Here is a 17,699-nt window from a genome sequence, read left to right as displayed (position 1 = left end):
TGCAGGATATCGTTATATCTGTCACAGAAAGTTCATGGGAGGGGCAAAGGGACTTCACTGAGAAATTTGTCTTCTGCATGCATTCTCCACTCGCTTGAAGGAGTTTCTTGCTGTAGCTGTATTGTGGTTACATCTACCACAGGAGCTGGACCAGGCTCCTTGAGAACCTCAGCGAGGAATCCAGCTAGAAACTAAATAAGCCCCTATCCCCCAACGAGAACGGATTCTCATTGAGTTCAATGAGATTAGGCACCTAACTTGCTTAAAACCTTTTGAACATCCCACTAGGCACCTATCTGTATCTTTAGGAGCCTAAATGCCTTTGAAAATCTGGCCCATGGTGCATTATGGGATGGAATTTCCCTGGGGCAGGATACCACACTGTGCTGTATGGCTGTGGTCTGTTTCCATATGTCTATTCTTTTTGTAATTCTGTGCTATTGCAGTGTACAGGGGAAATGAGTCACCAGATTAACCAGAGATGTACTGAACCAAGATCCTTGTGACTTTGTATATCTGATGAGATCGGATGAATGCACAATGTAAAACTGTGGAAAGGAGCTGTGGCTGAATTGCTCTAGGAAGGAGCTTAAAGTCCTCCATTGTCTTTGGTCCAAACAACAAAGCAGCTTTACTTTACTTGTTTTTTTTTTTTAATCGTGAGAGAAAAAAATAAATGAAACATTCATTTTTGCTTCCATATGGAAAGAGTGGCTAGGCAAAAAGTTTGGATTGGGCCCTTTGGCCTCAGTGGGGTGAGGAGATCTTGACATAAGAGAGGCTGGAATCTATGGTGTTGGGAGCAAGGGCTTATCTAACTGCAGAATTGCACTGGTTCAATTTAAGGTGTGATTTTAAACCGATTTAGTTAAAACTGTGCAAAAAAGGCTGGATGGGCACTCTAATTTTAGAAACCAGGTGGGTGAGGGAATATCTTTTATTGGACTAACGTCTGTTGTGAGAGAGACGAGCTTTTGATTTACACAGAGCTCTGCTTCATCTCTGTGTAAACTTATCTCTTCCAGAAGTGCAAGTTTCTGAGTAGACAGAGTTTTGGTGTGTAGAGACCTAACTGCATACTAAAGGGTGAAAACTCCCTTAAGGATTGGCCTGGCCATGAATATAACAGACTTTAGACTCCCGGGCAGCAGTGGGGAAGTCTGCCACTGATGTGATAGTCCCAAGCATGCCGGGAGGCCTATTATAGACGTCAGAGGAGCTTGCGTCTGCTCTTTCATTATATGTGCACTGACATTGTGCTTGGTATAATATGAGGTTCATCCCAAGTAGTTTACAATGCTGAATGCCAGGGAGACAGAGCTAAATGCACTGAGACACCCAGGAGAAGGTTCTGTCTTAGTTCCTTCTCATTCAGTACAATGCGCAGCTGACTGTATATTAACTGACATGGGGGGCATTTGCAGTCTGAACAGCAGGACTGAGTACGGAGGAGGGGCGGGATGTGAAGGAAGGAAGGAGGACTGGCACGCAGGGAGGAGGGAATTCCAGGCATAGGGGGTGGCAGGGAGAAGGCCAGGGGGACAAGAGAGGGAGAAGGAGATGAAGGGGGAGAGGAGATGGGATTCCGTGCTAAGAAATGAGACTGGATGGTGTGTAGGCCGGGACAGAGTCATAGGCGAGGATGCGTTTTACTCAGGATTTAATGCGTTCTGTCCGGCTGGGCAGAGGGGGCAGAGTAAAGGGGGAATTAGGAAGGAGGAGACGGAGGCGGAGTCCAGAACTGATGAGTGAGCTCCAGGTTGATAGGTAGGGCCTCTGTTTCCAAGCACAGTCCCTTGTGAGTCCCCTTAAATCTATCTTTACCTTACTCCGCAACCAAGCCTTCCGAAAGCATGACTAACCCCTCACTGGGTTATTGGTAAAGCCCCTTCTTTATACCCCAACTTTAATTCTCTCTTCCTAGGCTGTGCTAATAGCCTTGTAAATAGCGCTGTTAAGTGTGTAATTATCATTCTTCCAGGTTGTGTGGTATAAAGGGTGTAACCTCTCACAGCATCTCTTGGAGGCATATTACCCAAGAGAGAGGAGCCAGTGCATGATAGGCCCAATTAAGCTAAGCAAAGAAGAGAGGGTATGAACCACAGATATTCCCACTCCTAAGGAGACTGTTTTCTCAAAGCTGGGCCATGGAGACTGCACTGCAGTCCCTAAGAGAGTCAGGATGAGGCATAAGGGGGAATACTAAAATGGACGTGGGGTAAGGAACCTGTTAAATGTACCCACCTCTGCTTATAATACATGATTCTGTGACTCTCAGCTGTTTTCTCCAGTGTATCCCTTTGGCCGCTGATCTCATAATCTGACCTGGTGATTGCCCCCTGGGTTAGCTTTGGGTGGAGTTTGTCAGAGCTTCCAAGGGACAATGGTGATCTAGTCTGGCCTCCTGCATAACACCGCCCTGAGAATGTCACCCAGTGATTCCTGCCAACAGCCCAATAATGTGTAATTGAGTGTATCTTTTAGATAGACATGCAGTCTCCATCCTAGGACTCCACAAAGAATCCGCCACATCCCTTGGTGAGCTGTGCAATGGTTAATTACCCACTGTTGAAAATGTGCACCTCATCTCCAGTTGGAATTTGTCTCTCTTCAACTCCCAGCCACTGGCTCTTAGTCTGCTAATTTAAAGAGCGCTCTGCTATTCGATGTATTCATGGTATATGCCACTGGAGACATGACAGCCTGGTGTTGCCATCTCTCCCCCTGGGGTTATAAATGTCCCTGAGGTTCCTTGCCCCTCTGACTGCCAGAGTCAGCAAATAGTTAACCTGTCTGAGCCCAAAGCCTCCGAATGGTCTGGTTAGGAGCCAGGTGAGCAAAGAGCAGATAAAGGCAGCACCTGCCTATGGGTTTGGAACAGCCCGGGGCCATAGATAGAATGTAAACACACACTGAAAATCTTACTGTCTGACTCAGTGCCAGCGTCTTCTGGGCTCTTGTAATGGAAAATATTCTGTCTGAGGTCATTCAGTGACTAGAAAACCAGCATTTAATACCCATAATATTAGGTGCCAACTCGCTTCTTCCTTTGTGTCGATAAATAAACAAAGTGGGGTAGCATTTTGTATTGCCAAGACCTTTGTTTTAATGGGAAGGGTTTAAGTTTTTCTTCTTCCTCCTCCTTTTAAATGCATGGACTCTGCAAATTTCTGCTCCATTTGCCTCTATTTGCTCCTTTTGGCCACATGCACACACCCAGCCTTCTGAGCAAGAACAAATGTCTGTGCTTCCTTGTAAATCTGTGTTTGCTGCCCCAGGCTATGTTTGTAATTCCCTTGCTGAGCTTTGAGATGAGTAGGGGAGAGGTGCAGCTAGCTGAGATGATGGAAGCTGCCATTTCCCTCCCTTCGTCAATTAGGCTGCTTCACTTGGCTTCAGCTAATTATTAAAAATTTCCATTGGAGGTGGATTTGCACTTGCATGGCAGGTCGTGGGGTGCGGGACTGAGAGACCTGAGGAGGAGAGTAAGGTGCGCTAGTCCCTACTTGTAACCCGGGGACGGAGAAACGGCATGCCTTTAAAACAGTAGTCAAAGCAATTGACCCTCTGATCAGTGCAGTTTGCTCCCTTTGGTATATTTGTTGTTGCTTTTGTCCAGTCCCAAGCACGATAATTCTAGCAGGACTAGTGGCACCTTAGAGACTAACCAATTTATTTGAGCATAAGCTTTCGTGAGCTACAGCTCACTTCATCGGGTGCGTTCCACTGGATGCATTCCGATGAAGTGAGCTGTAGCTCACGAAAGCTTATGCTCAAATAAATTGGTTAGTCTCTAAGGTGCCACTAGTCCTCCTTTTCTTTTTGCAGATACAGACTAACACGGCTGCTACTCTGAATTCTAGCAGTAGGCCTTCCACCAGTTCCTCTGGGGAAACTCGTCCACTCTCTCCAAAACTACGGCTAAGGAAACTTCTCCGGTGAAGTGAGCTGTAGCTCACGAAAGCTTATGCTCAAATAAATTGGTTAGTCTCTAAGGTGCCATTTACAGCACACACTTTGCTTCTCTACAAAAGAAAAAGGACACTAAACTATCTAAACTACTACATGCTACAAGAGGCCACAGCAATGGTTCCCTTAACCCACCCAGCATAAAAAACCAACCTTCCACACAAACTTCCTCGTGGCTGGACTTAACAAAAACTAGTGAATACAGACTAACACGGCTGCTACTCTCAAACTTCTCCGGTGTTCACACTGAACTTTCCTGCCTTTCAGAGTAACAGCCATGTTAGTTTGTATTCGCAAAAAGAAAAGGAGTACTTGTGGCACCTTAGAGACTAACGAATTTATTTGAGCATAAGCTTTCGTGAGTTACAGCTCACTTCATCGGATGCATACTGTGGAAAGTGTAGAAGATCTTATTATATACACACAAAGCATGAAAAAATACCTCCTCCCACCCCACTCTCCTGCTGGTAATAGCTTATCTAAAGTGATCACTCTCCTTACAATGTGTATGATAATCAAGTTGGGCCATTTCCAGCAGAAATCCAGGTTTTCTCACCCCCCTCCCCCCCCACACAAACTCACTCTCCTGCTGGTAATAGCTTATCTAAAGTGACCACTCTCCTTACAATGTGTATGATAATCAAGGTGGGCCATTTCCAGCACAAATCCAGGTTTTCTCACCCCCCCCCCACACAAACTCACTCTCCTGCTGGTAATAGCTTATCTAAAGTGACCACTCTCCTTACAATGTGTATGATAATCAAGTTGGGCCATTTCCAACACAAATCCAGGTTTTCTCACCCCCCCACACACAAACTCACTCTCCTGCTGGTAATAGCTTATCCAAAGTGACCACTCTCCTTACATTGTGTATGATAATCAAGGTGGGTCATTTCCAGCACAAATCCAGGGTTTAACAAGAACGTCGGGGGGGAGGAAAAAACAAGGGGAAATAGGCTACCTTGCATAATGACTAAGCCACTCCCAGTCTCTATTCAAGCCTAAGTTTATAGTATCCAATTTGCAAATGAATTCCAATTCAGCAGTTTCTCGCTGGAGTCTGGATTTGAAGTTTTTTTGTTGTAAAATAGCAACTTTCATGTCTGTAATCGCGTGACCAGAGAGATTGAAGTGTTCTCCGACTGGTTTATGAATGTTATAATTCTTGACATCTGATTTGTGTCCATTTACTCTTTTACGTAGAGACTGTCCACTTTGACCAATGTACATGGCAGAGGGGCATTGCTGGCACAGGATGGCATCTATCACATTGGTGGATGTGCAGGTGAACGAGCCTCTGATAGTGTGGCTGATGTTATTAGGCCCTGTGATGGTGTCCCCTGAATAGATATGTGGGCACAGTTGGCAACGGGCTTTGTTGCAAGGATAGGTTCCTGGGTTAGTGGTTCTGTTGTGTGGTATGTGGTTGCTGGTGAGTATTTGCTTCAGGTTGGGGGGCTGTCTGTAGGCAAGGACTGGCCTGTCTCCCAAGATTTGTCAGAGTGTTGGGTCATCCTTCAGGATAGGTTGTAGATCCTTAATAATGCGTTGGAGGGGTTTTAGTTGGGGGCTGAAGGTGACGGCTAGTGGTGTTCTGTTATTTTCTTTGTTAGGCCTGTCCTGTAGTAGGTGACTTCTGGGAACTCTTCTGGCTCTATCAATCTGTTTCTTCACTTCCGCAGGTGGGTTCTTACAACTACAATACCCACAGACAGCCCCCCAACCTGAAGCAAATACTCACCAGCAACCACATACCACACAACAGAACCACTAACCCAGGAACCTATCCTTGCAACAAAGCCCGTTGCCAACTGTGCCCACATATCTATTCAGGGGACACCATCACAGGACCTAATAACATCAGCCACACTATCAGAGGCTCGTTCACCTGCACATCCACCAATGTGATAGATGCCATCCTGTGCCAGCAATGCCCCTCTGCCATGTACATTGGTCAAAGTGGACAGTCTCTACGTAAAAGAGTAAATGGACACAAATCAGATGTCAAGAATTATAACATTCATAAACCAGTCGGAGAACACTTCAATCTCTCTGGTCACGCGATTACAGACATGAAAGTTGCTATTTTACAACAAAAAAAACTTCAAATCCAGACTCCAGCGAGAAACTGTTGAATTGGAATTCATTTGCAAATTGGATACAATTAACTTACGCTTGAATAGAGACTGGGAGTGGCTTAGTCATTATGCAAGGTAGCCTATTTCCCCTTGTTTTTTCCTCCCCCCCCCCCCGACGTTCTTGTTAAACCCTGGATTTGTGCTGGAAATGGCCCACCTTGATTATCATACACAATGTAAGGAGAGTGGTCACTTTGGATAAGCTATTACCAGCAGGAGAGTGAGTTTGTGTGTGGGGGGGAGGGTGAGAAAACCTGGATTTGTGCTGGAAATGGCCCAACTTGATTATCATACACATTGTAAGGAGAGTGAATCACTTTAGATAAGCTATTACCAGCAGGAGAGTGGGGTGGGAGGAGGTATTTTTTCATGCTTTGTGTGTATATAATAAGATCTTCTACACTTTCCACAGTATGCATCCGATGAAGTGAGCTGTAGCTCACGAAAGCTTATGCTCAAATAAATTCGTTAGTTTCTAAGGTGCCACAAGTACTCCTTTTCTTTTTCCTGCCTTTGGTTTTCATCCAGTGACGAATCCCCCATTGTTCACAGAAGGCTGGACCCGCACATGGCATTTAGTGAGGGGGAAGAGTTGCTTGCAAACCAGAAGATCTCTAGGAGCAGATGAGAGCATCGTCAGCCAGAGAATTCATAGCATGTGGGGGTTCTCTCCAGGTCATTCTTCCACAGACATCAGCATAGTGCCTGAGTACCTTATGGACATGGCCTGTGTAATGAAATGCAGTAGAAAGCCCTATCAGTTATTTTAAAGCACAGTTCCTCTGTAAATTATCACATACATTTGCAGTGCAGTGAACAATAATGTGAAGCCATGGACTGAACTGGCCATTTAAAACCAAGCTCTCCCCACTTACCGGGATGGGGAAAATGAGCCTCCATCCCTCCTCTCTTAAAGATCAACATATTTTTTGTATCATCCCATCTAGAGGCAGCTGAATCTCTGCCAGGGATTTCAGCTCACTCACAGCTTTCAGAGCTTATAATTCAGGTGAGACATGTTAATGCTGACTGTAATGTCATACCGCAATCCACAACTCATAATAAGATGGCAATCAATGCTCATCTCAATCTCAGTCGGGCTTTTGGTGGTGGTTGTGTCTTGCCCATGGAGATTCTCCTTTAGCTCAGGGTGGTGGAGACATTTGGAGCCAGAAAGTAGTAAATTCTGTGCCACGCCTACCATTGTGGTGACAATTTGTTAGCCAGGACTCTGCCAACAGGAGCAGTCTACTCCTCCCCTGCTAGCGTGTGGACTTTAAGGCTCATGTTTTCAAAGCTGCCTACAGGATTTGGATGCCCAATTCCCATTAAAATTAACTTTAAAAGTCTCAGCCTAAGTGTTTCACTTTTCCTCATGCTTTCGTTTCTGATGTGGCTGCTTATCCCATGTACATCTCTGCAGCAGAAAAGATTGCCACTGCTCCCCATCAGGGCTGAGACATGCATGCAGATCTCAAAATTTTGAAGAAACAGAGGTTTAGTTCAGCTCCACGCTCTGTACGTTACTATAATTATGAAACTGACAGTGTGCTGTAGGTGAGGGTCCTTGGGACCCTGCTTATGAACCTAACTCGGCAGCTGACCTGGCAGGAGGAATTGGCAAATGTACATTCCTTTTGGACAGAATGAAATCTGCACGCAAATTGACACGTGACGCAGTTAATATTCCATTGTGTGAGATCTCTGAATGGACTGAAGCCTGAATGCTCCGTTAACTGCACACACGTAAAATATTCACTGAGCTTGGGTTTTGTTGCCAGGCTGGGGAGTGGGGAGAAGTGCTGTATATAGAGATAAAAATGTCAGTGTTGAAGGTACATACTGAAATCTTTTCCTTTAAAAAAAATTTTTTTTTAGAGAAAGGTCTCTAATCTTCAGGAAAAAAAGAGAGGATTAGATGCAAAAATTACTGAGTTTCAAATTTCCAATATAATTGTCCGAAGTTTGAAAGCACCTCTCCTATTTGTGCCAAGATCCTTACTATATTTTGCAGTGTGTACACTCTACAAAGAAAACCCTGGATCAGTCTGTTTTTTTGTTTTTTAACATAGTAGTAAATGCAGAAACCACAATAACATCCCCAAAGGGGCTGTACTCCTAAGTAAAGGGCTAGGTTTCCTAAACACAGGAAACTCTGAAGCATTGCGGTGGCAGAGCAGGTAGGTACTAGCTTTTCTTTCCTGAAAGCCCAGATTTTAATTTATAGACAAATAAAAAGATCTTCTCCTGTTCTGGGCTGGTTTCAGAGGTTTAGAACAATAAGCCTTCCGGTTTCATTACCTACATATTGTATAGCTAGCGAACACTTAGAAGGGATTTGGTTAAAAAGGGTTGGCTGAATTGCTGGCCGCCATTTGAATTAAGAGCCACGAATGAAACCATAAACTCACATTTCAGAACGGTCAGGCCTGGTGAACTTCTCATTGTATTTCCCACCATTGTATTTACCACTGCTCACAAAAAGAAAAGGAGTACTTGTGGCACCTTAGAGACTGCTCACAGTCACTCTCCAGCCAGGGGATTGTAATGTTGTCCTGGGAACACATGAGATTACCTGGGTACATTATTGTTCCTGGGCCATGGTACCTACAAACCAAGGACCTGATTGTGTGAGGTCATGACTGCCCTCAGCTTCCACTGGCATACTTGTAAGGGGACCATAGCAAAACTTGGGCCTGCAAACCCACTACTCACCAACATATGTTTCCTTTTATATGTACATAACATGCTGGCTCACCCCTTAAGGGCTGCAGGGTTTGGGGCTAGTCAACTGTGATTACCACCGAGGCACACCTGGACTGGATCTGGTAATTCCCTTTGAAGGGCAGCAGGTGGCTGCAGTGAAGGGGGAAGCTTGGGAAACTGCAGGAAGTAAGAAAGACCCTGATACCTGGGGGCTGGGCACATGAGGCTCTAGCTCTGTAGGGGCCTGGTCTGCCAAAACAGGCAAGGCCCAGGCGGGGGAAGGCCTGGGAGCAGGGTGAATTGGAGAGTGTTGGGATTGAGCAGACTCCAGCCGAAGGACCTGGGATGAGAATTTTCCCTAGTGAGATTACAGGCCTGGGACTGACCCAACCAGAGAGTAAAACCAGTGGACGGTGTCTAGGGACTTAAGATTTAATCTTGGAGCTTTATTTATGTGAATAAACTCAGACCCCGAAGAAGGGCTGGGGAATGGGGAAGAAAACCGTGTGTGGAGTTTGTCACAGAAGCCTGTTGAGGGAGAAATCGTTAGCAGGGCACGGCAGAGGCACTGCTGGCCATGAGGGGGTGCATGGGAGGCTACAAGTACATAATATTGTATCCCTAGAAGCCCTGATTCAGCAAAGCATTTAAGCACATTATTAACTTTAAGTACATGCTTTGACCTCAGGAAAGTGCTTAAGTGCTTTGACATTTAAAAATAGATCTATAATTAACAATAGGCCTGATTCTCCACTGGACTGCACTAGTTTTATGCTGGTGGAACTCCAGTGACTTCAGCTTAGATGTAGGATTTGGTTTTAGGATGTTTTAGTTTTGCAAAACAAGGAATTTCATATCCTGGAATTGGAGGGAGTTTGTGTAACTGCTTCTGTTTTGGGCCCATAGTTTTCAAGGGAAGTCCTTTTTTAACTCTACTGATCAAGTGACCTATTTGCCCAAGATGAGGTCTATAACTACCAGCACTCATGTTCTGAAAGCTAATCACCGACCCTATCCAGTGGTTTATAGCACTGGGGTGCCCTTACACTATAAATAGAGACAATGTGGGAGAAGAAAATGGGGAGACAACTTTTAACTGCACTAAAATGTAGTGAAGTTGGAGAGCTTTTTGGAGGAATGCAGCCGAAAACCCTAAGTTTCTCGTTTGAAAGATGGGACTGTCCATCCCAGATATGTTAGACCTTTTTCTGCTAGAGTGAAGAGCCCACTGTTAAGTATTTATTCCCCATGTAGATACCTATAGACTGTGATCAAATCAACCCTTTTCCAAAAAAGCTACCTGTCCAGGATGATTGATAACCTTTCCGTTACGAGTTGCCCGAAGTAATACACCTTTCTCTGTCTGAATTGCTCATTCTCCAGGAGGGAGGGAGAAGGCCTGAGGATCTACTGGGATAATCTGAAAGAGCCATCTGCCCTGTCCCGTTGGAACCCATGGGCCACAGATATCCCTTATGCAACTTTCACAGAACATCCAGTGAAGAATAGCACTGAAAGGTTCAGTGCCATCTGCCAGGTATGGAGCATGGCTTCTCCGGATAGCAGGAGAAATACATACTTGTAGAATGCCTGGAAGGTGAAAGGCATGTTTGTTTGGGGCCTAAATTTCTTAACTGTACCCTTTTTAATTCTCCTTGCATTCAGTAATTCAAGTGATAGCAATACACTGAGAGAACTTCTTTATGAACCAATGTGATCATATGAGAGAGACGAAAGCTTGTGCATTTCCCTCGGGAATAAAAATATACAGCCCTGCTATAGAAATGCTATATGAGTAGCAAATGTGTTTCACAGATTAGACTTACTGATTGTGTAATATAAAGGCAGCCCTTTTCGTATGACAGTATATGTACATATTTAACATATGCGTAGAATAAAAAAGGGATATAAGACATGTTAAGTCTGAACGGAGCTAGGATCTACTCTGAGTAAAGGGGGCAAAGGTCGATCTTATAGTTGAAGCATTGGGCTGGGACTTAGAACATCCGGGTTCAGTTCCTGGTTCTGACAGAGATTCCATGTGACTTTAAGCAGGTCACATGGCACCAGATTTTCAGAAGAACTCCGGGGCATTTTTTCACGTTCAAAAAGTGCTTAGCCCCTTAGCAACTCCCGCGGCTTGGGATGTTGGGGAGAGGAGAGGGGAGCTGTCCATTATTCTCAGCTAGAGCTGCGGGGGACTGCAGCATCTGTGAAGAGAAAACCACTCACCCCAGTGGGTTCTGGAGCAGGTGCCCCCCCCAGCACGGTCCCCACTGGTGCTGGGCAGAGCTGTATTTAGCAGCACGCCGGGATCAGTGCTGCTGGCTCGCTGCTCCATGCTGATAGCGGGGAGGGATTTCTGCCCACTGCCAGGAGGCGCCAGGGGCTCATCCGGAGATTGCTGCTGCTGATGGATCACTCAGCGCTGAGGGGAGCCCGTGGCGGTGTAGGAGTGCGGTGTAGTCCCCGGTGGGCGGAGCAAAGGCGCTCAGGGCGAGTGCGGCAGCTCCTGTCACAGGATGCACGGGGCTCCCTGCGGGCAGGAGAAGCTGCCCCAGTTTGCGTTACCTTCATTCAGGAGTGACAGTACCGGAAGGGCATTCCGACACATCTTGTTTTGGGACTCGAGCACTGGGTGGGGGCGGACGTGTTTGGATTCTAGGTGTTGGTTCAGCTGATGATGGGGATAGGGCACAGCTGTCGATTTTGGATCCAGGTTCAGTTGCTGACCCGCCCCCATGTACACAAATGCTGCGGGAGACTAGGGGGAAGACAAGGTTCAGATCTAGGGGTTGGGGTCAGGCTGACCTCTGCAGCAGCTGGAAGTTGCTGTCTGTATGAGAAGGATTCAGGGAGGGGGCCATCTGAGTCCAGTTGCTCCCAGAGAGGTGTCCATTTAAGAAAATCCACCGCTACAATTATCACTAACTGGGAGTCTGAACAGAGTGAGCAATGTGCTTGCGGCCTGACCTCCCCTCCCCTCCAGGTCAGCGATGAAGCACAGGGGTGGCCGTGCGTTGTTCTGACACATCCCCAGTTCTGTACACATCCCACACTGTGGAGAAACAGCACATCAGTCTCCAGCACTGTCGGCCCAGAATGTCTCACCAGCCCTGCGTTTGCTTAAAAAGAGAAATGGGCCTGAAACATAAGCCCGGATCAGAACCTGGGTAGGGATCTGAGCTCGTTGCGCGAAGCTGTTGCTGTGGGTCTAATCTGAGCACTGAATCCAAACGTTTTTCAAACTTTGGGATCTGGAGCCCAAGTCTGGGGATGTTTGGATCCTGGGTTTTGGTTCTGCCCATTCTAGAAAGACAAGTTCCCGACCTGGGGTTCTAGGCCTAGGTCCACTTAGAAATCTTTTCCCCCTTCTTTTTTAATATTTTAATATTTTTAATAGTAGCTTCCCCCCACTTTACTATTTACCCTCTTCATTCCTAAATCATAGTCTCTCCAAACCGAGACAATGCTGTGCCTCACTCGGGTCACTGGCGTTCTTGTTGCTCTGGCTATGAGACAAGGAGCCTTCTCTCTCTTTCTGTTATACCACAGATATTTCACTTGGAGGATTCTCAGCTCACTTTTACACAAATATACTTTCTTCACAAGCTCCTTCCTGAGAGCTCTGACTGTGATTAATGAGCCCATACTCCCGGTGTTCAGTTCCATTCACATTGGACAAACTTTCTCCCTCTTCCTTGTCTCCATTGTCACCACTTTCTCACCTATTTTGGCTTCCTGTGTCAGTTTTCCACCCAGCCTGTCTGTCTGTCTCTTGTTTTTTATGCACCTTGCTTGGCTTCTTCACATTCTCTGGATGGCTTTAAGGGCTGGAGGTCACTTCCTGATCTCTCTGGTCCTTGATCCTCTACAAAAAGTCCCTGTCTTGCATGCACAGGAAGTGAATCCCTAGAGCTTAGAGAGACAAGGTGGGTGGGGGAGGTATTATCTGTTATTGGACCAACTTCTATTGGTGAGAGAGACAAGCTTCCGAGCTTACACAGAGCTCTTCTGCAGGTCTGGGCAGCCCAGAGACCCAGACATTGGTATTAAAATCTTTAACCCTTGGGCCTCTGCCATTTTTCCACTGGGGTGGACAGAGGAATGTTCTTTGGGGGTGGGGGAGGGAGAGGGGTGGCTGAGGGACAAGAGGAGATGCCTGTATATATGCATCCATAGCAAACTGAGGAGGATTCACTTACACGGATTATTTGCTGCAGACAGTTGAGCGCTCAGTGCACGGACGAGACAGGTTGCTTTCCTTTCAGCAACTGAAGCTTAGAGAAAGGAAGCCAAACACAACATGCAGCTCATTCCGTAGAACTTCACATAATTCTCACTCTTGTCATCTCCTCCTTCCTTCCATAGATGTCCGAGTTCACTGCTCAGTTGGTCCGGGCCATTCAGACCGCCCAGAGCAAGAACCCGGCGCCAGGCAAAACCAGCGGAGTTGTGGTCCTGAATCAACCCCTCCTGATCGACACCTACACGGGTTTTATGTCTTTCATCGGGAACCGAAACAAACTTGGTTATTCCCTTGCCCGTGGGAGTGTTGGCTTTTGAAGCTCTCCATGGTGGGGAGTGCTTTTTATTTGTTAATGTCACTGTCCTTTAAATTCTCCATATAGCCCCATTTCTTTTAGAGGTTAAAAAGATGGAAAGGTTAAGTGATGCATAGGTATTGTGCTGGCCCTCTGCCCAGAGGCAAATTTCCCTCCCTTTGCAAAGTTTTTCCTGGGCCTTTCAGCCCTTACTGTGTATGAATATGGATGCATTATAAACTCTTTACGGTGTGTGCAATAGAAGTGAATCAAAACCAGGACTCCACACCTGAACCCTGCCAAACTTTGGGAGAAGTTCATATCTGAAGTTGAATCTTTGCAGCTGTTGCCCATCTCTTGTGTAAAAACTCCACCCCAAACTAAGCTGTCGAGCCCAGCCTGCCCATTGCTAATGTCAATGCAGTGGCTGCACTGCTTAAAACTAGGGCTGTGTCTGCGCTGGCTCTTTCAGTGATAATGCTTTAGTCATTCAGGGGTGTGAAAAAACACCCCCCTGAGCGACAAAAGTTTTAGCACTGAAAAGCACCAGTATAGACAGGGCTTTATCGCCGGGAGCGTGACTGCACTGTCCCCATCACAGAGCTGCTGCAGCCGCGCTGCATTGTGAGCCGTGTAGACATACCTTAAGTGTCCCTGGAAATCTGCAGTGCAGGACCTACAGCTACCCATTGCCTCTTCAATGACCATGTGGCTCTGAAGTCTGTTTCCCATCTCGGGGTTCTAGGGACTTTGCAGCACAGTAAGTAGGTGCTTGCTTCAAACGTCAGGACTAACATTCACACTACAGAGAAATAGTTTGTTAACTGATCTCTGGAGATGGCCCGGAATTGATACGAGCCTTTAGCTATCTGCACTCTCTCACGTGCTGGATATATTATTTTGTGCTTGCATCTATATCTGCCAATCCGTGCCCGGAAATGACATCCTACATTATCCTCAGTGCTGCCCCTTAAGATCTCTCTTGTTTTTTTAAAGAGCCGCCGTGTTTGAAATTCTGTTTGGATCACTTGGAGAATCTCTGGAGTAACCCAGTGACACATCTGGAAAGGAATTTTCTCTGTTTCTCTGGTCACATGACACCTGGTCCAAAGCCCTTCAGAGTCATTGGAAAGACTCTCATTGCTCTGAACTTTTTTCAGATCAGACCCATGGCAAAAGACAACAGTGAAATAAATATATTGAAACAAATCTTAAAGGATAAAAAAAATGTTTACTCATAAACTTTTCATATTCTGCATAAGATGTTAGAATGGGGGAAAATCCAACAAAACCAGACACATTATTTTTTGGACTCTTCAAAATATTTTGGCTAAATAGATAAGTGGCTAGTAAAATTGGGTCTCAGAGTTTGTTTGTTTTTAAGGATCAGAATCACAGTATATTGTCATTTGAGATTTTAATAAAATAATCTCCTCAGTGGTTGTGTTTCTTTTAGGTTCCAGGTGGCAGATAAGTGAGTGGACAATGTTATTTTTCTTTTTGGGGGTAGGGTTGTCTCCAAGGCTCTCCCATTTTCCTCACCTACAGGCCCTGCAACATACTGCTTTTCTTCTCTATGCCCTGGCTCTGTACTACAGTGAAACCTTCCCGAGCCAAACAGTTCTGTCATCTAGAGAGGGCCATTAGAGACTTATGGGATGTTCTCCATCTTATTCAGTATCTGATGTCTCTGCAGCATCAGAGAGTTCAAGGCCAGAAAGAACCATCAAGGTGCTGGGGTGGTGAAGAAAGAGATAAGAACAGGATATAAAATCTGATTTCCTATAGTCTTCACTGATGGTCTACACCATGGGCATGTCCTCAGTGGTTGCATTTAATAACTTGCGTTGATTAATATCACCCATCCTTTAAGGACTGTTCATCAAAAGCCCATGGAATATCTAATGCAAACCACAAATGTACCATATAAGTTGTAGCATCCTGTTTGCTTGGCACACCACCAAAACCAGAAAGTGGGCGAGACCGTTGGTCACACCAGAAGGGTTGTTAGCACACAGGACTCTACAGATTCTTGAATCCTTGAATTCTGTGTTACCCTTAATGGATCCATCTCAACCCAAAATATAACAAAAATGTTTTCAAATCTAACCACCTTCTCTGACTCCAGACTGGGCAGCAGTTGAAGTTCCAAGCTAGGAATGAAGCAAATGTGTTTTATTTTTCTTCTCTGCATCCGTTACAGATTCCCCTCACCCTTTAATTTGTTATGTCAGTTAGCATTGCCCTCCTCAAGGCAAGAACTTTTTATTCAGCCTGCAAGAGGAAATGTTGCAATGTTGGAAGAGGTGGGATGAGAAATCTTTGGCAATTGTTCTTAGGAAGGCATCACTGGCAACTTAGCACAATAATTTTGCACAAGAAAAAAAAAATCCTTGCCTAGGAAACTGGGATCTTGCTGAGAAGGTGTTAGGAAAATAAATATCTGCTTTTAGTTCATGCTGTTCCCTATTGGGATTTAACATTCTGCTTGTGTAGCTCTTTCATACCAAGCTAACTTTCAAAGTAACCCCCTGCCATTCCATTGCCAATGTGCTTTTAAAGACACAAGCCGAGCTTTATTTGCTAAACTCCACCTTGTCAAGAATATTTTGAACTTGTTTTTGTTTCTGATTCAGACAGAGTTACTGGGTTTCAGAGCCTCCAAAATGTAGGTCGCTTGCTTGAATCCTCCCCAGGAACAAAGGTTATTAACACTGGGTTTCTTGAGGACCTGTGTGAGGCAGGGCCTACGGTTACCTGAGACAGGTGTTCACTTAACAAAAGTATACGCACCATAATTGTGACTGACTTTCACTCATTTGCAGCCTAAAGACTTAACAGTGCTTGGAGACTGAAGTCTCCACTCCCCCCTGGAGAGGGTCCCACCAGATCAGGGTGCAGAGACTTTTCAAAGGGGCACTCTTGGGAAGTTTGAACTGCAGTTACTCATGCTTATTATATGTGGATTTTGGCTCACTGATGTCCATCTTCAGGGCACATTACACTAGCACTAAAATGCCGAGGGAGAGGGCTGGAAGATTAACGAGAGCGTTCCATAGCCTAGTGGGATGGAAAAACACAGAGCTACCACCAGTGGGACTGTTCTGGTCACTGTTGAAGTTGGTGGTAAATGTTCATTCACTTCAATGGGGCCTAGATTCTTCTCCAAGCCATGACATTCAGAGCCTGTTCTGATTTTATCCAACCCCAAGGGAGTTCAGATCCGGGATGCTGGCTCGACTTTTTACCAGGTCCAAGGGGAGAGAGGGGATGGGAGACAGTCACAAAGTCTGGACTTTGGTTTCATCCTATTTGTCCTTTGGATATTGTATCACCACTTGGGAAGCCATTCATGTCTCAGTACATTTCACTGTCAGGAAGCTTTTTCCTGATGATCGTCTCCTTTCTTATTGACGTCAGAGTGCTGATAGAGATGCCTCACGCAATGACCTAAATGCTGTACTGCACAATTTCAGTGCAAGAACTGTATTAGTTTCAACCTGTTTCTGGAAACGTGCCTTTTATGTGGTTTGTGTATTACACACTAACCTCAGATCTCTTTCGTGAGTTCAACAATTCAACTTTAATGAGTTCAAGGGCTTTGCAGGAACTGCAAAAAAAGTATTTTTGTCAAGCTTTTTGTTTTCAAGCCCATTTTGGTTTCTAATGTCTGATTCGAATATTAATAACCACCGCAGGGAAAGAAGCGTAAGTAGCTTGCATGCTGTGGGGGGGAGGGGAAGCAGGTTCGTTACACCTCCTCAGCACGTAGCGTCCTTAGAAATGAGCTGTAACAGCACAGTTGCAAACTGGTGCGTCTTTTAGTGAAAATGGCCACAGGAGTTTCCTTCGGGACTCCTTTGTTTCTGATGCGGATTTGATCCTGGAATTTTAGCTGCTGCTTCAGGCACCTATTAAATAAATGTGCACAAGGTCCTTTTCAGTGCCTAGCATGATGTGGGTATAAATTAATGAGAGCACGATGTTTAGTGATCAGAGCTGGGGCGGTTGGGTTTTCTTCCTGTCTTGCTGTGTGAACCTGGGCAAAATGCTTAGGGCCAGATTTTCAGAAGGGGCTTCTAAATACTGAGCCCCCTACACTCTGACGGGGGACAGTGGGAACCGCCGGGGCTCAGTACGGCTGCAAACCAGGCCTTGGGAATCTACAGATGAACACCCAAAAACAGAGGCACCACTTCCTGCCTCGCTATCCCCAGCTCTAAAACAGGGGTCACAATGAGTACCTCCTGCACCTCACAGGGCGTGGTATGGATTTACCAAACAGAGTCCCGCTTATCTGGTGACAAGCACTTCTCTTCTGCAGCCCCTGCTGCCTGCAGCT

At 45.7% G+C, this 17,699-nt stretch overlaps 1 protein-coding gene across 4 annotated transcripts in view; it reads left to right on the top strand.

Annotated features, from left to right (window-relative positions):
• The window catches only part of TPRG1 (tumor protein p63 regulated 1), a 118,820-nt gene extending 102,537 nt beyond the window's left edge, over positions 1-16,283 (top strand). The window contains exons 5-7 of one of the 4 annotated variants that reach the window (XM_043522800.1): positions 10,197-10,350; positions 13,185-13,390; positions 14,354-16,283. In XM_043522800.1, coding sequence (XP_043378735.1) covers positions 10,197-10,350; positions 13,185-13,379 — 349 coding nt within the window. In that variant the 3' untranslated portion in view covers positions 13,380-13,390; positions 14,354-16,283. Of the gene's footprint in view, positions 1-10,196; positions 10,351-13,184 lie in introns of all 4 variants that reach the window. The other 3 variants (XM_043522799.1, XM_043522803.1, XM_043522802.1) reach the window with 3 other exon arrangements.
• The last annotated feature ends 1,416 nt before the right edge of the window (positions 16,284-17,699 follow it).

This window comes from Chelonia mydas, chromosome 9, assembly GCF_015237465.2.
Source record: "Chelonia mydas isolate rCheMyd1 chromosome 9, rCheMyd1.pri.v2, whole genome shotgun sequence".
NCBI lineage: Eukaryota > Metazoa > Chordata > Testudines > Cheloniidae > Chelonia > Chelonia mydas.
This window is presented reverse-complemented; position numbering and strand designations above follow the sequence as displayed.